The 22,311-nt window shown below is 35.8% G+C and overlaps 2 protein-coding genes and 1 long non-coding RNA gene across 4 annotated transcripts in view; 1 reads left to right on the forward strand and 2 right to left on the reverse strand.

The window, feature by feature from the left end:
- The window catches only part of LOC107063979 (discoidin domain-containing receptor 2), a 25,396-nt gene extending 12,786 nt beyond the window's left edge, over positions 1–12,610 (reverse strand). For both annotated transcript variants that reach the window (XM_015316193.2, XM_089172180.1), the window contains exon 1: positions 11,955–12,610. The gene's annotated coding sequence lies outside the window, so the exon portion shown is untranslated. The remainder of the gene's footprint in view (positions 1–11,954) is intronic.
- Positions 12,611–14,412: 1,802 nt separating this feature from the next.
- On the reverse strand, positions 14,413–19,306 carry LOC107063980 (exopolyphosphatase prune). The gene is made up of 6 exons (XM_015316194.2): positions 19,071–19,306; positions 18,468–18,709; positions 17,451–17,719; positions 16,031–16,272; positions 15,359–15,517; positions 14,413–14,658 (listed from the first exon to the last, which is right to left on the reverse strand). The coding sequence occupies exons 1-6, from the start codon at positions 19,104–19,106 to the stop codon at positions 14,485–14,487; spliced, it is 1,122 nt and encodes a 373-aa protein (XP_015171680.2). The 5' UTR covers positions 19,107–19,306; the 3' UTR covers positions 14,413–14,484.
- Positions 16,279–17,338, forward strand: LOC149032656 (uncharacterized). The gene is made up of 2 exons (XR_016176477.1): positions 16,279–16,588; positions 16,651–17,338. It is a non-coding gene; the product is annotated as an uncharacterized LOC149032656 (long non-coding RNA).
- Positions 19,307–22,311: the final 3,005 nt, after the last annotated feature.

The following is a 22,311-nucleotide window of genomic DNA, read 5'->3' on the forward strand; positions in this document are numbered from 1 at the left end:
AAGTCAAAGAGATATAAAATCAGCAGGAAGATGCTAGTAGGTATGTATATATGAAGTCTTGGTTCGTTCCTACTTGGACGTTAATTACGTCTGTCCATGGAGAATGGTGTTCTGCGCGAGCGAAATACGTAGGGGCCAGCAAGCTGGAGCACGGTGGTCGGCGCGAGTCGCGTTTGCTCTGCGCAACAAGTAAAGAACGATCAATACGCGATACCGAAAGGAGAGAGAGAGAGAGAGAGAAAGAGAGAGCATGAGAGAATGAGAGAATGAGAGAGAGAGAGAGAGAGAGAGAGAGAAAGATGGTTCAGCCCGGCAAGCAAGCAAGCAAGCAAGCAAGCAGCGTGATTCGCGATTCGCGACTCGATCGACACCCCCGTTAATAGAATTCTCGCATAATTACCATGCCCTTTCGATGTTTTAACCAACGAATCGGTCAAATTAATATACCACCACTTTCTCCTTCCTTCAACGATAATTGGAATGATACCAGAAACGATCGTTGTTATATATAGGAATATGTTCGTCGTGTGTGTCTCCTAATTCTTAACTTTTCAAATTCATTTTTATTATCGTTTTTGTATAAGTCAAGAAAATTTGACTAACGTTTGAATTTTTTGATCGGTGATTTTTATTTATTAACTAACTATTCCCACCCTTTCCCTTATTCGCAATTATTACATGTTATTTTTTAAAGTTACAAGAAATATGTATGTATGTTATATTTAACGCTTGTAATTGTATTTTCTTCTTTTTTTTCCTCTTCCCTTTTAGAAATTTTATTTAATTTTATTATTATAACATTTGCTTTTTCTTCATTTCATTTGAAATCTAACACAAATTATATATTTTATCATAATTGAACAGATACTAAGAGAACGCGTTATCTTCTTTATCTTATGTACTTATGTTTATATATTTCTTTTTATATATGAAAATAAAATAAAATAAAATGAAAGAATATAAAATTTACGATAAGTTTCATTTATTAGTTTTAATTTGTCTAATCGAGAAACGGTCGATTGATATTTCCCTTTATCCTTGATTTAATAAATCGAAAAGTGATACGAGAGAACGTTATTAACGTTCATCTTATTGATATTTATCTCTAAATGATTAAATAATCATTTGCTTTGGCGCGAACGAAACTTAAGAAGTTTTATTTAAGCTCCAATCTTTTTTTTTTCAACTCGAATTTCTCTAATTCTTTCTCTCTCTTTCTGGTTTACTCTATCGAATCACGACTTGATCTACGTTCCCTGCCTTCTCCGATTTACGCCACGATTCTCCCCACGGCACTCTCTATCCGCTTCGATTATCGCTCTCTATCTTCTCGAATCTGTTTCCTCTTCCCTCTTTCAACCTCCTACCACCCCTTCCTGTCTCATCCTCCTCTCTCTTTCTCTCGTGTCCTCGGAAATTCGAGTAACTTCGTCGTTCTCAACGTCATGATCGGCCCGTTACCAGTCATGAAAACGATCGAATTCCGATAGCGTATAAATCGGTAATCAAGTTAAATCAAACGACTGACATGAGAGAGAGAAGAGAGAGAGAGAGAGAGAGAGAGAGAGAGAGAAGATATTTATTTTAAATGATTATGATGAAACGAATTGATCGAACTTACAATTTGATATATTCTCTCTCTCATTTTATCTCGCAATAAAAATAAGATCTTTAACTGTAATAGATTATCCAATAACTAGTGCTTGTCAATTATCCAATTAAAATCAATCAAATCAATCCTCCGATCTTAAGTTAAAAATGAACGTTTCTAAAATGGAACAAGTAGATATATTATAACATCTTTTAGCACACCGATATATCAAAGAACGTTTATCCCTCGCACATGGAATATCGGATACGATTTGGCATACGAGTATTTATTTCGGTAAATCGAAACGCAGACACGTAGATTGATATTAAAATGATAAAATAGAAAATAAGTAAAAAATAATAAATAAAATAATTTCAGGAATAAATAATATATATATATATATATATATATATATATATATATATATATATATATATATATATATATATATATTTATCATTCATCGAATTATGTTTGTAAGGAAACGTGAAAAAAATAATTTCCGAGTGGAAATGCATAAATTTGTCCATAATTGTGGAAATGGTCTAAGCCAAAATTAAAAAAAAAATGAGTTTATCGGTTTTTTCACACCACATTATTTTAAACTAAATTAATTCAATGTAATTTTCACGATATTGTCAAAAATGAACCGTTAGATAGTGTTTGTTATTTCAATATCATATAGAATACATTTATTGTTCAAATGTAATTCTTTAAATATCTCGAAACAAATGATATATGACTTATGATAGGTTAGACCACTTTCATAATTATGGGGGCACAAATACAATATATTTATTAAAAAAATGCAAATTTTCTTCTTTACGTTTTTTACTTAATGTTGTTTTAAATATTAGAACATATTGAACAACTCCAAATACGAATGATAATAATAATAATAATAATAATAATAATAATAATAATAATGGTGTGTTATATTTTATTCGTAATCGATCATAATCATTTCCTCGAATTATTTCCAAAGCGCATTGGGATGTTGAATAGGTTTGAACCTCTCGAATGTTCACGTTAGAAAGATCAGAAAAGAATAGAACAGAACAGAACAGTACAGAAGAGAAAAAGGTTGGAATCATTTGGTGTTTCTCTTTCTCTTTTTCTCGATAGAATGAAAAGTTTATCACGTAGGTTTAACAGGAGGAGAAAAAGAGAAGGAGAAGGGTGATGGGAGGCAGGGTGCGGAATGGCATAAGTGGGTGTGGGGTAGTTGTGGGATGAGAAAATGAGGGTGAGTAAGAAGGGTGCGTTGGCACTCGCGGAAGTCTCGTCTCTTTCCTCTTGTACTGGAATATATATACACACACATACACACACAGAAAGGCTTCGTTCTTGTAGCAAAGCATCCAAGTTTAGATATAATGCAGGAGACTCTGGTGCCTAGCAGCCTCGAACGTAGCCTTCGTTATGGCCGTTAAGTGGGTCGTAATCCCGAAAGGAAATTCCTCCTTGTGAAAGGGTAATGAGTCGTACGTGGCCGTGCACGTGAATTCTTTAAACATGGACATGTTTCTTCCTCGGTGGGTGGACATGGGTTCTTTTCTGTTGGTAGATAGGTAGGTAGGTAGGTAGATAAGTTATACAGACCATTTCAAATTTTTTCTTTTTAAAATAACGAATCGATAAGTATTATATTTACACCTACAAGATCATACCTAATCTATAACTGTAAAAAATAAATATGTATAAGTTATATATATATATAACTATCGTATACGTAAGTATATATATTATTTAAATGTATGAGTCAACCGGAGGATGATAATCCATAGGACGCGCCCGGGTGTAATCCATTTTTTCCCGATCAAACAGATGGTAACGCGCGAGGGCCGGAAGATCGGCTTCATAAATAAGAGGATGAGGATGAGCGATACGTGGAACGAGGGATAAAACTTTTATTTTTTTTTTTTTTATCTCTTTCTCTCACTCTCTCTTTTTCTTTTCTCCCTTCTCTTTTCATCTGAATATGAATCGAGCTAGTGCGAACAATGCCTCCATTCTATTCGCGGATCAATGTTGATGGAAGCCGGCTATGACCGACGAATATAAAATTGTTTTTGCGAACCACGTGGGTTCCATACGAGAATCGATTGACCGTAAGAAGAAGATAAAGAAAGAGAAGGAGGAGTAAAGTGTGGTTGTATACCTTTCACACATATATAGTATATACGCATTATACAATGATAGTAGGCTATGGAACTAGATAAATTTAAAAAACGATTGCCGTAGAGAACGAACTAGTAATTACAGTTTCTCTTACTAGTAATGGCAATAGTAGTGATAGTAGTAGTACTGACTTTTCTTTTCAAGCATACTTCTCGACGGTGGGCCGCCCCCTGTTAACGGCATTAATGCCCATAACGAGTGGTAGGTATACTGGGTCGCGATCGATATTACGCGCTGTGAAAAGAATACGCAATAACGAGCTTCCCGCGTAAAACCATAGAAATGTGGTGGCGCGTGGCTTTGCTGCTGCTGCTGCTGCTGCTGCTGCTACTGCTGATTTGCAAACGGGAAAAACTTCGTATATTCTTTCTTTCTTTCTCTCTCTCTCTCTCTCTCTTTCTATCTCGACGTCCGGAGGCTTTTTCGAAGATACATTGAGATTTCCGAGAAAGGAGAGAAAGAGACTCAGGGATAGGAGCTGTGCAGTGGGGAGGGGGTTGGCACGTCAGGAGAGATAAAAGAGGAAAAGCTGGAGAATGTTGGAAAAAGGTTGAGAAAAAGAAGAGAGAGAGAGAGAGAGAGAGAGAGACAGAGAAAGTGAAGGGAGTAGAGAGAGGATCCGTCGCCGAGAGTCGGATATTCATAAAATAACTCCCTTCGCGCACTCGGTGTGTGCCCTCTCTCGTTCCTTTTCTCCTTCTTTCTCTCTCTCTCTCTCTTTCTATCCATCTTTCTATTTCTTTCTTTTTTTTGTACTCTGTCTCTATTTCTCTTACTGGCTTTCGGTCCTGGGCAAAAGGGATTCAGCGCAGGGGGCGGCACCATGATGGCACCGAGCCAGCTTTACCTGCAGCTACCTGAATTATCGCGAAATTTCGGTAATCCCCAAATGGGTTCGGTATAACTGCGAGAGATCATGGAAGAAGGTTCTTTTTGGTGAGATCAACGTCTGTCCCGTTTGTATCGTAATAGTAAGCGATCGAATTTTCTCGTTCCATACCCGTTCCGGGTGAGATCGGAATCGGGTGGAGGAGAGGAAGGGGACGAAACCGTAATGGACAGATCGACTTGGAGAGTTTAACAATTACCGTCCTTCGGATTCTGATTGACGGTGTAATTATACGATACTTCGTGAAATGTTAAACGATCGTTACGAACAGAGATAGGAATCGTTCATTTGTTCGTTCGTTCGTTCGTTTTATCAGTGAAAACAAAACTATTATTTTTATCGTGGTTTCGAATTATTTCCTGATTGTTCAATTTAATGACAAATTTTGCCTTGAACGTTTTACCATCGTATTGCTCGTTAAAAAAAGTGACACGATATATTTGGTAGTTGTATACGCGTATGAAAAACGAAATGGGAATAGAGATAGATCGATGATGATGATGATGATGATGATGAGAGAAGAAAAGGGCTGCCTCGAAGGACAGAAGAACACAACAGAACTCTCTTCTTCTTCTTCTTCCTCCTTTATTGGGTCATTAAATGAAGGCATTTCTGCTCCGTTGACATGATTAAATGAAAACGACGGAGTTATATTAGTGCGGTACCTATGCATAGCCGTACAATATAACCTGTACGAAGATATTGTGAGGGTGTATGCGTTTCTATTAGAAAGAAAGAGACAGAAAAGAGAGAGAGAGAGAGAGAGAGAGAGAGAGAAAGAGAAAATGGATGGAAGGTAGTAGTAGTAGTAGTAGAAGAAGAAGAAGAAGAAGAAGAAGGATGGATGGATGGATGGATGGATGGATGGCGAAGAGAACGATAGAGGGAGACTTTTCGGTATAGTAGAGTTCAAGGGTCGCTAGGAACACAGTGGGAAGGGTGAGAGTAGACAATGAGCATACGGCAACAAAGTTATCATGCCGCCGAATGGCTGAAGGAATTATTCACAAGCAATCTGTCGTAACCAAGTTAATTTTCACCTCTCTCTGATCTGCACGCTTCTGCTTTATCCCCCTCCCCATCCTCTCTCTTCACCTCTTCTCTCCTCTCCTCTCTCAATCTTTCTCTCTCTCTCTTTCTGTTCGTTTCGCTTCATCGTTGGCAGCCATTCATTTCATCCTACACCTCGCGAAAAATCTACATATTTAAGCTCGAGCGAGTTGGCTGACTGGCTAGCTTTTACCGATGTGCAGGATATAGTCGAATGAAAAATAGAAGAGATAGAGACACACAAAAAAAACAGAGAGAGAGAGAGAGAGAGAGAGAGAGAGAGAGAAAGATAAACAGGCGGAAAACAAAATAAAAAAATAAAAAAAGGAATAAAATAGTTTCGAACGAATATGTAAAAGGAAGGACTAAGGTAGGTAAGGGGGAGAGGGGGAGGATGTGGATGTGCATAGACTGGCATCCAGAATATCATACCTCATACCTTCGTAGTACTTGGCAATGTTCGGTAAAGCACGAGGAAGCACCCCTTAGTGTCTCCACCCTCAATGCTATTTTCCCTTGACAACGTTCGAGATGTCGATGCGTCGCCCATCGCTTTACCGAGTCTGCTTTTATAACTTTATCGATGATAGGGACATTCTAATAAATGGACTATTCGAAACGCGTGCCCTTTGTCTGAACTCTATCTATCGTGAATGCATAGTCGTGATTAAAACGGACGATTAAAGAGAGTGAGATACCGTAAATCGATTTGCTTGATAAGAGAAAGAGAGAGAAAGAGAGAGAGAGATATATAGAGACAGAAATGAGAGATAGATAGATAAAGGCAGACGATGCGCAAAAGCAAGCTCATTACGTACTCCTAATCGTAGCTTTCGTTGCACAGCAGCGAGAATCAATTTACCCCCGTTGAAAAGGTATATCTACGTTCATTCAGTAAGCTACATGAGATGTATCTTTTTTGAATGATTCAAGTCAGGGAGAATCGATTCTACACTTAAAGCTTCGTTTAGCTTTACTTATAGAAAAGCGACGGCTGTGGTCTGGTAAATGGGTCCCACTTTATAACAGAAGGTGCACAAGCAGGTGGTGATGGTGGTGGTGGTGGTGGTACTGGTTGTTCTACCAATCTAGCTAACCCCGGCACTGCTTATTGCCGCTAATCTCGACTTTTTGTCATTAGCTGTGGCTAAGGGAAGAAAAGAGAGAAAGGGGAAAGTACGAAAGAGAGGAAAAGGAACAAGTAAGTAGAGGTTGTGCTTCTAGAAATGCGCTCATTACCAGTTTTTCGAAACAAAGTGTGACACCACGAGAGAAGCCGCTAATGATAGTACCAACGTGACTTACAGCGACTTTCGAAGTAACTACTGTTACTTCTTTTCTTTCTTTTTTCTCTCTCTCTCTTTTTTTTCTTTTTTTTCACAGGATACTCGAACACGTGGCTGAAAGAGAAGTCAGGATTTTCAAGTCCTTTCCACTCGTCAAGAAAAGCAACGGCGGAACAGGAGGTCTCATTAATAAAAAGGAAAACTACTAACTAGTAAGTTATCTCGAAAGAATAAAAATAATAAAAAGAGAAAAAAAGGAAAAAAAAAGAAAAAAGGGAAATAAGAAGAAAAAAAAGTGAAATTAAAGTTTCTTTCGTTATCGTCTTCGAGTTCTCTTCTTATAAATGCCGAGAGGAAGAAGGACTTTAATGAAAAGCCGAAGAGAGGACTCCTTTACGAAAGAGATATACGAAAGTAGTTCGTTTTACGAAATATTTGTCGCTCGTTAGTCTGGAAAATATGAGAGAAAATGCAGAGAGTCAAAGACTCATAAGACGAGTTCTTCTTCTTCTTTTTCTTCCACCTTTTAAGAGTTTCGCGCGTTTCGACGAGACGTTGATATGACGTCAATTTTGTAGTAAATAGTTTTTAAAAAACGTATGGAATTCATTGCTTTGTATATTTTTAAAGGGACGATTCTAGAAAGACTCCCGTAATCGTATTACGTGCGAATGGTACGAGCTCATTGGATTCTGACTTTTTTTCTTTTTTTTTCAACAACTTTAGTATCTCTTCAGTACTGAATCAAAGATTTTTTCAAAAGGCATCACACCTTCGAGAAAAAAACTAAAAAGAAGAAGTGAGCGACGTGCTGCGTCGATATATAATTGAAAGGAAGAGATGTTGCTATATTTATTTGAAACAGTATTTTAAAAACAAGATTGTTAATATATATATAGAATACAATATCAGAGTATTAAATCGATTGATACAAGATTTGTTACGATTATAATAAAACATCAGTATATGTATCCTGCACCGATATGTAATACCTAGATATAACAATTAATTAATATTTATTTTATACGCATTGCCCATGGCATAACTCATCCGATGGAAAAATGTTAAGAAAGAAAGAAAGAAAAGAAAACAAATGATATGATGAATTAAATGAAGATAATGTTATTTAGTAAATTCTTTTAAAAAGAACTTTTCTTCGATTGCAGGAAGTATAGCAAAGCACGCGTTCACCGAGCTAACTTCCGTAACAAATTCGATTAGAACAATAATGGTTGGCCGGCCATCTCCATCGAGTAAACGAGCAGAGTATGTAAGTACCGATCGAAGGACGAAAATTCGATAGGGAACCTCTCCAACGTATAGGTATACGCACTTTGTAGTACGGTAGTCTCGTTACGAAGTCCAGTTCAACGATGTGTAGGAGAATCGTCAATGGTAATGTAACGATTACGTGGGTGGACGGTTTTCGAGAAGATGTGTTCGAATTCAAGGCGATTAAAGTATCTGCTATGGAATGTGTGTGTGTGTGTGTGAGGAGAGAGAGAGAGAGAGAGAGAGAGAGAGAGAGAGAGAGAAACCTTCTCAAAGCCTCTGCGAATATATATTCTCTTGCGTAAACGCATTTACATGAGGACGCGTTCGTGGCTGCAAGAGGAAGAGGAAGAGGAGTAGGGATGAGGGATGAGGAGAAGCTTGATCAAAGGAGGAAAAATATTCAATCTCTTTGGGGGAGAGAGAAAAAAAGAAAGATAGAGAGAGAGAAACAAAGAGTTCGCCATGTGAGTTTGCTATGGTACGGGGAGTTTGGTTGTGTACGAGATAGAGAAAAAGAGAGGTAGAGAGGAGAGATAAAGAGTGGTGAGACAGGTGAAAGAAAGGAAAAAAAGAGCATAAGGTAAAAGGAAAAAAAAAAGATAAAAGAAAAACGATTTTGTTCTCGTTTCGCTTATCCTCGGAGCGTTCGACGAAGCGGCCAGCGGCACCATCACCATCACCATCACCAACCCCAGCACCAGCACCATCAGCAACGGCAGAAGCAACAGCAACTAGCTCTGCTCTTCTTGTGGTTCTCGCTGGCCCGAGCATTCTGACGTCTCCTCACCCTCCCCGATGAATATTAATCGGTGCGATATCGGTTACGCTTTTGCATAAATTTCCATGCGGCTTGAGTTGTTGGCGTGCTCACGTTCTCCTATGTACCACTACCACCACCATCACTCTCTCTCCTCTTGCTTTCCCTCTCTCTCTCTTTCTCTTTCTATCTTCTTTGGTTACCCTTCTCTACTACCCTGTTTGTCCGCTCCGTTGCAAGCTTTTTTACTTTATTTCTTCTTCCCTTCTCTGTGTTGCTCTTTTCTCGACACCCTTCTTTTCTCTTAGTCGCAAGTTTTACTTGTTTTTCTTATTGACGTCGTAGTCGTCCTCGTCGTCGTAGTCGTCCTCTTCGTCGTCGTCGTCGTCGTCGTCGTCGTCGTCATCGATGTTGTTGTTGTTGTTGTTATTATTATTGTTGTTCCTCTCGTCTCAACATGTACGCGGAATGACGATTAATGGACGGCCCTGAAAGCTTTCGTGTTCCCCTTTTCCGTGATGCTTGCAAACCCCGTGAGCTTTTGCCTACTCTCTACGGTTATCTCTCTCTCTCTCTCTCTTTCTCTGTGTTTTCTCCCTTTCCTCTTTCTCTCTCTCTCTCTGTTTCCCCCCTCTTTTTCTCTCTAGCAAGTTCCTTTCCCTCTTTATGCGCTTGCTCCGCCATATCCTGTCACTCAAAAGTCATGGATCAATGACCGAATTAGACGCGGAAACCAGGTTAAAACTTTGTTCCCGTTGCCAGCTCCTCGACGTATACGTATCGTCCGATCGCTGACATAAAAGCTTCCATTAAAGTCTATAAAGTCTATAAAGCGTTGGAATCTGGTGATACGCGTAGACGGGTTCATTATTAAGCTCGAAGGAACATCGGCATAGTGTCACTTATTTTCCAGTTATATACGCTCGATCTGCATTGTGTCAAAGTTTAATTTACTCTCTTTCTCTCTCTAACTCTAACTCTCTCTTCTGTCTATCCATCTTTATTTATTAATTTTCTATCGAATCTAATAACATCAAAGTTGCGTGATGCTACGGTCAAAGTGCAATGATCGGAAAACAGTATCAGGGATAACTTAACAAACCCTTCACGTAGTAGCAGGATTTTCTATCCGTTAGACGATTCCGGTCGATCGCTCGCGTTTAATTGGCTCGATTGCTCCGACAAAGCCTCGACCCCACGGATTTAATAAATGAATCTTTTTTTTTTTCTCTCTCTCTCTAATTCTTTTCCTTCCAACCGTTCCTCTTGCTTTTTCAGGCCGGAGGCGAAAGTGAAAAGAGAATATAACGGGGAGGAGGAGAGGGAGGAGAAAGAAGAAAAACGTTCGAGTCGTTAGAAGGGGTCGAAGGAAATAAGGATACACGAGGGAAGAAAAAGAAAAAGGAGGAGGAGGAGAAAAGAGATGGATGCCAAAAGGGACGGAAGGAAAACTCGATAGCTGTTGGTTGGAATTCCGCGATGGATGTTCGTACAACACGTATTCGAGTAGCCTGCGACATATGTGTCCCCACTAGGGGAGGATAGTAGTAGTCTTACCACCCGTTCGTGTTGGATCGACTATTCGTGCGTGTTCTACCTTAGACACTATTTTTCTTCTCGAGGTCTCTTACCCGCAAGGAACGGACTGGCTAGCCATTCTGTGGTCGCACGAAAACGATACCACAACGAATTGATATTCCACGAGGTTCTTCTCGGTCTACCTACCTACCTACCACCCTTTTACTTTCCCCCTCTTTTTCCCCCCACTAGCAAACCTAGAATCGCCGCCACGTTTCTTGTCTTTTTCCTCGATGTTTCAGCTCGTGACGATAAATTTTCCCTTTATAAGAAATTTATTCTCCCTTTCTTCCTCTTTCCCTCTCTGGGGATTGGTACCAAAAGAAAACATTTTTCTAATATAAAATAAATAAGCAAGCAAGTAAGTAAGTAAGGAACTAACTGACCATGAATAGACATTTTAAGATCATCGTTATAGGTACATCAAATTCCAAAGCTTTTGTGTAATGCGACCTGCTTTTCGAGAAAGAGGAAACATTCCTTTAGGCAGAATCGACGACCGCCAACAACAGCGGAAAGCGCGTGCGGAGATATCCGGTGTCCTCTTAACAAGGGAGTCGAGTATCTTTCATCTCGAGTCGATCGAATTACGAGTAAAAGGAAGGAAGGAAGGAAGGAAAAGGAACCTGAGGAAAAGGGATGAAGAAGAATATACAAAGGAGAGTTTCAATAGTCCGACCTGTCTAGAGAATACACCGCGAGTGAACGGCTGCTGGCGATACGTCTATAATATCCGATGAGTATCTAACTAAAGCATTCATATCCGCTAAATATCCGTTGAATATCGATCGGTCATTTCAATGAGCATCGAATGTTGCTACGCTTTATATAGAGGTCTCGCTAATTGCTTTGTATTCTCTTTGTACGAAGGATCAAGTTTGAAAAAATCATCACAGTTATGTTTCTCGAAAATTAATACCTAAACATTTTGTTCTATCATAAACGAGACATTCGTTTTTTAATTTGTTGTTATTTTTTTTTCTTTTTTTTACACGATCATACTTACAAATTAACATTTCTAATAACTTTATCGATATTCTAATCGATTGATAATATATAAATATCGTTGAGAAATCAAATGAATAAAAAGTATCTCCTTTATTAACCCTGTCAGAGATAGAATCTCTAATTAGAATAAAATAAAGAAAAAGAATTATATATACATATATATATAAAATTATTGATCTTCGATTTATTAATAAATAAATATGAAAAGGGACATGGATCCACACCCACGAGCCTTGGGTCTCTACTGTTCTGGCCGCAGAGCTTAAAGCGCCACGCACTGTTCTTGTGACAAGACAAACTTCCTTTACTGTTGAATAAGACTTTAAAGTAAAAACTTACCGTTCAAGGACGAGATATCCAAAGCTGCCAGGGGCAGCAACAAGGTCGTAAGAATTGGTCGAGCACGGTGGAGCACGTTGGTGGATCCATCGAGTGATGAACTCGTCATGGTGCAATATTCGAATAAGACGAGTTCGAGGATATTATTATTATTACTACTATTACTATTATTAATACTATTACTGTTATCAGGATTTTCTTCGTCCTCGAAACGAGACGAGGTCCCGCGCTATCCAAGCACGAGATACGAGGCATCGACCTGATAACTCAGCTTGAGAGTTGAAAACTCTCGAACTATTCTTTATTTCCTCGATGATGATGATGATGATGATATTTTTTTTTATCACAAAAATAATATTTTCTTCTTTTTCTTCTTATTTCAATTTCTTCTAGTTCCTTCCTCACTTTATATACGTTGATTAAAATTTCACTTTAAATAACAAAAAAGGCAAAAAAAAAAGAGAATCTAAACAAAAAACAAACTAAAAAGTGTTAATGTTAAACCCGTTTATAACTCGGCGTTAAGTAATAATAGAGAAATATTATAATAATAATAATAATAATAATAATAATATAGAACGATCCCCGAGTGTCCGCTTCGGATCCGCACTGACGCGAGATTCGTTCGTCTACGACGTGGAGCCAGCATCCGCGGCAATATCATCCCCCACCTGAGTTCGTTGGTGGCTCACGGCGGCAGTGGCGGTGAGGGGGTAGGGAAGGATAGGAGAGAACGGGATAAGAGAGGTCCGATCGTGGCCGGGGTAACTCACTGCGCAAAATCCTACTGCACCCCTCTTCTCACCCGTTAGCCAAGCAAGTACAACGCTGCTTCTTCCTCGTTCTCCACCTCAACGAAGCCGAAGCCGAGGCCGCGGCCGAGGCCGTGGATGCCTTGACGCGGCCAATCATTTCTCTTATACCTTGCTTACATTCGAGATCGTATTCCTTTTTTTTTCAACTTAATCTTCTTAACCCTTTTTTTCCCAATGAATCTCCCGATGATCGCCAAGTTCAGAAAATTGTTTTTAATCCTTTCCCGGGACCTTTCTTTCTTCTTTCCTAACTTCAATGTTTCTTTTTCGAGATATTTATTATTATTTTTTTATACGATATAGGGGTTTTAAAGAAATCAAGAAATATAGAGAAGAAGAGAGAGAGAGAGAAAGGAAGTAAAAAATATAAATTAAATGAAAAGTAAATTTGAAATCGTTTCTAATATCTTAGAAAGTTGAAGTATCTTAGAAAAGTTTTACCACGTAAGAAAGTATACACGAAGTTCTCTTGAAAACTCGTCCGACGCATTCGCTCGCTTTACTCGCTCACTTCCCCATCTCTCTTAGCTTCTATCTCCTGTTTGGTACTCCAGGACAGACGAGAGGAGTCTGTCTGGGAGTGGCAAAATGGCGTAAGCGTCTTTGCAAAATGAATTTTATCCTGAACTGAGAGAGGGAGGGCGAAGAGGTTGCGGAGGGTTTCGAGGATAGGGTGGTCTAGGTAGAAAGTTAACCGGTCGTGCAAGAATCGTTTCGAAAGTAGACACCTGTCAGAGTTTCCGGATGTAGTCGGAGAAGCAACTTGGAAGAAGATGCCGTAAGGTGGGGATAAGAGCCAAAGGAAGAGAAGAGATAGTGGGGTGGTTTGGGGTTGCGGGTGTTTCGGAGGGTTGATGGTGCGCGCTCGCTTATTTATCCCGACTGGATCGTTTGTGTTTTTATGTGTGTGTATGTGTATATGTGTCGTTTGCATGAGAGAAGCGCGTGCGGATTTCCTCGGTCAAGTTATTTCGAGGCTTTTCTCAACTCTTCTCACAGTCTTTCTTTTTTTTCTTCGTTTGCCATTTTCATTGTCAAGGAAAAACGGGCTCGAGATTCTCTTTAACTGGTTTCTCTAGCAATCACTAGTTAAAAGTTTCTCTTTTTCATTTTTTTCCTCGCTGTTTTATTATTATTATTATTATTATTATTATTATTATTATTATTATTATTATTATAATGATGATGATGATGATTATTATTATTTTGACAAATCATAATTAATATTTCAAACGTTATACGATGTGAATGATAAAGACATAATTCTATGATACGGAGATGATCAAAAGAAATACGGAAATGGCGTAGACAGTGTGGTTAACGTTTATCGTTCCACGTTCGCCGCTCGGTTAAAACCACCGATCAAATAATGGACGTTTATGTCAGGACGATCGATTGAACCTGGAGTGAGAGAGAGAGAGAGAGGAAGAGAATGAGAGGGAAAGAGGGAAAATAGGGAGAGGAAGAGCAAGAAACAAAGGTGAAAAAGCGGAAAGAGGGGAAAAAGCGAGGGGGAAAGAGAAATAGAAAGGGACGCGAAGGGTGAAACGCAGGTGGACCCTTTTACGCCAGTAATTAGTCACTTCTTTTTTTCTCTGTGCGTGGTATGACGGCTACAATTACAGATGAATGCGTGATAAATATCCAAGTTGAGATATTTTACCTATTTTAATCATATGTATACATATTATATATATATAATACATTTCCTTCCATTAATAATCCCATTTCTTTGATAATGTTTCTCTTACTATCGGTAATATTTGTTTACGTGATGCGCGAATGTTTCCTTGTTTATAATAAAACACATTATACTTTTCTTCTTCGATCCGTTTTTCCAATGTTAATTCTAACGGCGGTTGAGATGATTCGAGCAACGCCTTGATTATCTGAGTGATAATAAAAAGAGAAAAATTGTCTTTTAGAAAGATAGTGATTTTGTGTGTAAAAAAAATATAAGTAGATAAATAAATAAATGAAGCAAGAAAGAAAGAAAGAAAGAAAGAAAGAAAGAAAGAAAGAAAGAAAGAAAGAAAAGAAAAGTAAAACATACGGTAAAGAAGAAGAAGATAATGCAATAATGTGAAGAATATATTTCTGAGAGAATGCTATTTTTTATTTGTAAACATTAGCATCGTAATCTAATTCCTTGAAATATTCGATACTTGAATCCATGATTTTCTCTCTCAAAAGTTTAGCTTTGAAAAATCTAAATCCGAATATTCGGATAAAAGTGAAAAAAGTATTTACATCGAAATCTTTCGTATTCTCGGATAACTGATATTCGAGCATCGATAAATCCAAAAAAAAAAGAAGGAAGTAATAACGGGTTTTGTTGGCCGTTTGAAGACAATACGTAGAGAGAGAGAGAGAGAGAGAGAGAGAGAGAGAGAGAGAGAGAGTAGATTGGATTAGACCGATGCGAAAAATCAAAAGGAAATGGATGGAAATGGAAAACGAAGTTCGACGGAGCACGTCGAGAAAGAAGAAGAAGAAGAAAAAAAAGATAAAGGTAGAGAGAGATAGAGAGAAAAAAAATTGGGACGGGAAAGGACGAAGGTACGAAAAGAGAGAAACGATACTACTTACTTTATTTTCCAGACCATTGGTCAATAACGAAAAGACCGCGATGTCCCTGGTCACGTGGTCGTTTTTCAAGACGAGTCCCATAAGGATAGCGAGCATACACTTTCTACTTTCCAAGAACTTCTCGACAGCTCGTAGTGCACCCTCCAAAGTGAGGAAATCCTGGTAATAGGCAAAGTATTTCGTATATAAGCGTGGAAAATCTGGAATTCGTTCATCCCCATTGGCATTCAACGGGCAAGAGAGTTTCGTTCGTTCGTTCGAAAATAAGAGGGGTGACATCGATTTTGCTCTCGCACCCTCTCTCGATGGATTACGCATCGGGCTTGTTCCGCGAGTGCCGATCTTAACGAACCCCATTCCAAACTTTCTAACTAAACGATGTAAATCAAACTTTCCTATCTTGAATAAGGATGGGGCTTTAAAGACGACGAGTGTTTCGATCCTACTCAAATATTTTGCTTATTTCTTCCAAAGTAATTTTAAGTTCAAACTTAGAGGAAGGAGGGGGTGGGTAGGTATCAACTCTACCTATTTGTCAATAACATTCTACCCCCGAAATTTGGCTATTGTTATCCTTGTGGTTCTTAATTTAATTTTTTCTTTTTTTTTATAAATATAAAATATATACAAAATTAATTTTTTGTACTTTTTTATCCCTCATTTGACACTTACCTTGACTAATATCGGGAAACCAATAAACGGTACGTTACTTTCGAACTTTAAATCTCGGAGTACGAGATCCTCGGGTGTTAATTCACTGATGTCTGTTTTTGCCATTAGTAGTCCCTGATAGATTTGATCTCTATCAGGACCAAGGGACGAGATTCTTTCGAGAGTTTCCATAATTTCGCGATCAAGTGGTGTAGTTCGGTTTGCTTCTTTCAAGAACTTGCAAGTATCCAATAATATGGGACCTAATCGAAACGTAGAAATGATCTTGAAGTTTTTGATATATAATTCATATTATATTATAATTAATCGTCTATCATCGTTAGATCTTATTGTAATATTCTATCCTTAAGAATAATTGGAAAAGGATATCCGAATTCTTTGTTATCTTTATACTGATTTTCTAACAAGGCGTTACTACTTCACTATTGTAGTAGTATATAATAGTAGTATTAGTATTAGTATTAGTAGTAGTATTTCAGAGTGGCGTTCGTTGTACTTGAACGAGGCAAGTCCGCATGTTTAATCCTTCGGCATTAGCGGGAAAACGAGAGAAAGCAGGTAGGTTCTCCCTAATGGCTTTATAAAATATGTAACTTGTGAAATTCTGTATTCCTTTCCAGTTCGCGTCCACTTGTTCAACGTTCTTTCCCTTTCATAGAATGATATAATTCAACGTTTAACAAAAAAGATAAACAAAGAAATAAAAATATAAAAAGAAAATGGATACAATTTAATTGGGGACTTGGTAATTATGAATAAAGAAATCAATATTTATAATGAAATAACATAAGAATTCTCTTAAAGCAGTTAATATTAAACCAATAAATCTAGAAATTATAAATATTTGAAACAAAATATCATTATAGGATTCTGTATTACATGTTAACGCTGACGCAATTCTACCACCCTATTATAAATATTTGTTGTGTGTTCTATTTGTTTTATAATATTGACAAATAATTTGAATATTTCTATTGAACGAAATATCCATACATACTTACTTTGACTATTTTGTATTCTGCACAATAAATGAGTGGTCAAATAAATAGAAGTAAAAAAAAAGAAAAAAGAAAAAAGAAACAAAAAATAAGTAAAGAATAAAAAGAAGGATGAAAACAAAAAGAAAAATGGAAGAAGGCAAGAAGAAGAAGAAGAAGAAGAAGAAAGAACGTTCGATAGAAGCATCAATAATTTTTCGTTCGATCCACCCGGAAGACTTTCGAGTCCCTCAGGATTGTCGATTTTCAAGGAAAATGGACGAGTAGAGGAAGTATAGGAGGAGGAGGAGGAGGAGGAGGAGGAGGAGGAGGAGGAGGTGGAGAAGGAGGAGGAGGAGGTGGAGAAGGAAGAGGAGAAATGTAAGGAAGGTAAAGGGAGGCTAGGCTTCTGAAGGTATACGATGGAAGGAGGAAAAACTTGCCTCGTAAGAAGTTTGCCAGCCACGCGTCGACGGCTTCGGGATGTTTGATGAGAAGGTTGTGCGCGACTAGAGCGGCGCAGCTGCCGACCAGGTCTAAGTGAATCGTTTTCCCGTGCCAGGGCCAAGATGCGTCCTGAGGATGGTGATCGATAATCTCAACGACCGAGTTGACCAACGTCATGTCTTCGTTCCCCAGGACATGATGATCCACGAGTACGACTTCTATTTTTTTGTCATTTTCTTTTAAAATGTTCAAATCTATTTCATCTCTATATATAAAAACATAAATAGAACTGATCAGATATTATTTAACAGATCAATTTTCTAACATCTATCTAACAGTGATGTCGTAGCACGCGATTTCCGCTCCCCACTTCGACATGTCGAGATGTTAAATAAAAGATCTTGTTTTTTTTTCTTTTTCTTTTGGCTTATTAAAATGTTTTTTTAATTTTATTTAGAAACAATTTCTTTCTCTTATTATGTTAAACTTAATTTGGTGATGGGTTCGTATTCATATATAAATTTGAAACTACTGATCTGCAAGATGAAAACAACTGACGATTAAAATATCTTTTATCAAATGCAAGGTGATAGATATTTGTAAGATCGAGTTTGTCGGGTTTTGTTGGCATCTCATTTATTTCTCATTTCATGTTAATTCGGATCCTTTATTGTTATGATACTGTAGGTCCACTTTCAACAAAGTAAAATGTATCTATATTTGCGAAAGTAATTGTCCACTCATCAAAAAGACGACGTGCGAATTAATGGTTGTTGTAACTATTAGGATATATGTATAAATTTCTTTAATGGATTAAAATGATAGTGAGCATATTTCTTTCTCTATTCATGAACTTTCAAATTTAAATCTCTTAGTTTTATATATGTATAATATTTAAAAAAGAATTGTATTTACAGGAGACAAGTATTTGTCTTAGCTTTTAGATATAGATTAAAAAATAAAATAAAGTTTCTGACAATTGAGAACAAATGTACGCTAAGTCTTTTACATACCTAAACGTTAGAAGTTCGTATGAAATTCCATGTTGGCGGAAATAATAAATAACTTCGGTCTTAATTCGAAACTCTTTCTTGGTAACGTTTAATATCGGTATTACTGCAACATTTTCTTTATTTTTTTCTTTTCCATTTAAATATTCGCAGAATCCTTGTGCTAAAGCACAAACTGCCGAATCCAAATCGCAAGATTGATTTCCAAGAACGATACGAATCGTAGAATATTCAGATAATTTTGTCTAAAAGAGATTATATTATCGATATTAAATAATAATTTATGTATACTTTAATAATCATTAAAGTATTATATATACATATATAATAATACATTGAAATAATTATTTCTTATTACATTTGGTAATAATTTATGTTCCTCTTTAAATTATTTGAAATTTAATCTCGAATATAATAGAATCGATAATCGAAAGTTATTTCCTATTATACCACCAGAGGTCAGCCCCGACTTGGCAAAAAATTGAAGTAACATACGTATTGCAAGAATTATAATTAAATACGAACCGAGATATTTACATTAAATAAAAGTAAACCAAAACGTTGAATATATGAGATACTTGTAAAAAAAAATAGTATTTTACTTACTAGAGCTGATTTCGAAGCAGTAAGAAATGTTTCCATAATTTCACGTTATTTTTCACTATTTGAAAGTTATGAAAAATATATAATAGATATTTTCTCTACAAATTTTTTAATTAAAAAACAAACGTTTCTTAAATCAAAATGACTAATAGAAACCAATCATAAATATGGAATTGTACGTAACGTTAATCACAAGGTCACAAATTGATCTATAACACGTGAAAGTGAACATAACCTGACAATACGATTAGTCTTATATATATGTTTGATTGTGCTATCAATTTTATGATAAAATAGAGAAATAAAACATTTCTTATTCATTCTATAAATACAATTAACATATATCATTTTTAGGAATAAAAGTATTATTTTATTTAAATTCTGAATTTTCTGCTTTCTTTTTTAATCATTTATTACATGTCGCAACCTACATTACCGACAAGATAATCAGAGAATCTGATAGAAAGTTAAAAACTAGTACCATCTGACGTTAAATTTAAATTGCGCGAAATTTTTTTAAACGTTTTTATTAAATCGCTTTTTCTACCTTTTTTCTTTTCTTATAAATTGTTTAAAGTTATCATTAGACCGGCATAATGGTGTTTAAAATAACTTTAGGTATAAATAATATTAGAAAAAAATAGTACTAGAAAGCTAGAATAATTCACACTTTTTATTAGTATATTAATTATATATATATATATAAATAAATATATATAAATATATATATATAATTAATATATATATATATAATAATATATATATATAATTAATTATTATTTATCAATTACAGGATTTCATGTATTTCGAAACTTCTCCTACTTAATGTGATTTTTCTTTTGGAGGCAGGGAGATAAATTCTATCGAATTGCTTATTAAATTATAAACTAATAACAAATATTTATAAATCAAAAGTAACAAATATTTATAAATCAAAAAGAACAAAATGCGTTTTCTATTAAATGTCTTCGATTATTTATACGAATACTCTAGTTTTTGAGAAAACTTAATTTAATACACTCTCTATCAAATATATATATATATATATATATATATATATATATATATATATATATATGGGGCATTCTACGTCAAATTAAACACTTTTGACCCTGACCCCTTTCGATTTAGCTGAAATTTTTCAATCGTCTTTTGCGTAATTTTTTCACTCACCTCTTTTCTCATCAAGTTTTGTATCGATGATTTTTCGAATATCCTACATTTTTTTCTCGTATTATAGAAACAAGCAAAATAAAATCACACCCTCTTGAGATACTTGTCAAAAATATTGTAAAAATAAAAAAAAATTAGCAGATCCATTAAAGTCTTAAATATGAAACAGATGTGCTAATAAATGAAACATTTAATTAACAAATATATTTAAAATCTTTTGTAAACCTGAGCAAATATTCAATGTTATATTAAATATGGACTTTTAAATATATATGTATATTTCATATTTAGGGTTTATATGTGTGCCTTCAGAAATGCATTTATACATATATTCAAAAATGAAACAATTTCAGGAACTCAAATAAAAAAAGATCTCAAAGGTTTGTTGTTAAATCCAACGATGATTACCTGTAACAAAAAGAAAACTATTTTAATTATAGAATTAAGTGAGATACAATAGCCTGACATATGAATCGTCCAATTCGCAGATGCACTTTTTAATTAAATTTTCTATTTATTTTTATTAAATATCTATTTACCGTTGCAATGAAATTAAATTTAAGCGCGTGATTTTACATTTACAAAAAATATAAATAAAAAAAAGAGGGGGAACATAATAAATTACAGAAAAAAGAAAAATAATTTATTAATTATAATAAAGTACTTTTAAACTGCATTATATACAAATAAAAAATTACAAATTTAATATAAAATACGATTACATAAAAAAAATCTTAAAGACGAAATAAGAGAAGAAAAATTACTTTAATATTTACTGAACGTTAATTAAGCTTCAAAATTTAATAGTGAGGAAATTTTTAATGTTGATGACTCTAATTAACTAAACACTTATGCATCTCTTTGACGATATAGACACGAAATTGGTGTCCCAAGGAGATGGAATGGTCCATCATCTCCAATTACAACTACAAATTAATGACGAGCAAAGAAATAATAAAATAAAATATAAAATATGACTAAAGAACTATTCTCGAAAGGTTCGAACATGATGTAGAACATTTGAAAATAATTCAGTAGCCTGTAGTTGCCCTCTTCAGCCACAATTAAGTGGGGGCCTCTTCAGCTTTTAGCCTCTTCTTTCTTCATTCCTTGAAAACTGCATTTGGACATTTTCTATGCGCGAGCAAGATAAGATCTCTCATACTAATTTTGCAAATAAACTCGTATTTTGCTAATTTACATTTCTCGTGGATCATCAATGAACTTTGAGTTTATTGACCATACACGAGAATATTTATTCGAATGTCCAAGCAGATAATAATTTCCCTCGATGACCTAAAAACACTTCGCACTTTTAACGTCGAATAATAAAATCAAATTGAAATAAATAGTGCAATAAATGTAATGCATTTTCTTGCAATACCTTCATTTTTTTAATTTGTTATATTTAACTATATCAAATATTTTTAACTGTAAGAAGAAATCGCGATAGTGCGAAGTGCTAATCCTGAAATACATACAACTAAGTATCAAATGCATCAAAGAATTTGCGAATTTGATTCGACTCTAACTCGTTCGAGATAAAATCGAAGTAGAAATAAATCTTCCAAATGGTTGCAAATACCTTTGAATCATAATACATGATACATAAAGATCACAGAATAGTCACAAAATAAATTAAAAAATCAAGCATAATAGAATGAGATGATCAAATTTTGTAACAATTCTGTATAAACCAGGAGGCGGAATTTCCACTCCGGAGTGGAAGCAAGAAGTCTAATGCCTTTCCTGGATCCTACCTACTTAAAATTAAAGTTTTCACATTCATTCAGAGAAGTATGCTACCTGCCTGCCTATTATCCATATTTTTACCCATTTTAAGAAAAACCATACATACCCATCCACTCACTCCACGGTGCTCACACATACCACCAGGGTGCAAAAGCCTAAACTAGAGAGCATGCCCCGGGGCACCTCCGACACCCTAGTTCAACCACGTTTTCTAAACTTATATGCTAATGGGTATACGTACGTTTTGCTGTAATCGACTGCCAAGGCTAATGATTATTGCATAAATAACTAAAGCAAAAATACAAGTATACACTAGTAT

Source organism: Polistes dominula, unplaced genomic scaffold (genome assembly GCF_049000335.1).
Source record: "Polistes dominula isolate Pdom_NZ unplaced genomic scaffold, Pdom_raw_medaka contig_73, whole genome shotgun sequence".
NCBI classification, from domain to species: domain Eukaryota; kingdom Metazoa; phylum Arthropoda; class Insecta; order Hymenoptera; family Vespidae; genus Polistes; species Polistes dominula.

Excerpts from the sequence above, each read along its gene's own strand:
- LOC107063980 (XM_015316194.2), bottom strand. The coding sequence starts at position 19,106 with ATGGAAACATTTCTTACTGCTTCGAAATCAGCTCTA. Across the intron at positions 17,720-18,467 it reads TACGAACTTCTAACGTTTAG|AGATGAAATAGATTTGAACA; the intron begins GTATGTAAAAGA and ends TTTTATATATAG. Across the intron at positions 15,518-16,030 it reads GTTTCCCGATATTAGTCAAG|GATTTCCTCACTTTGGAGGG; the intron begins GTAAGTGTCAAA and ends GCCTATTACCAG.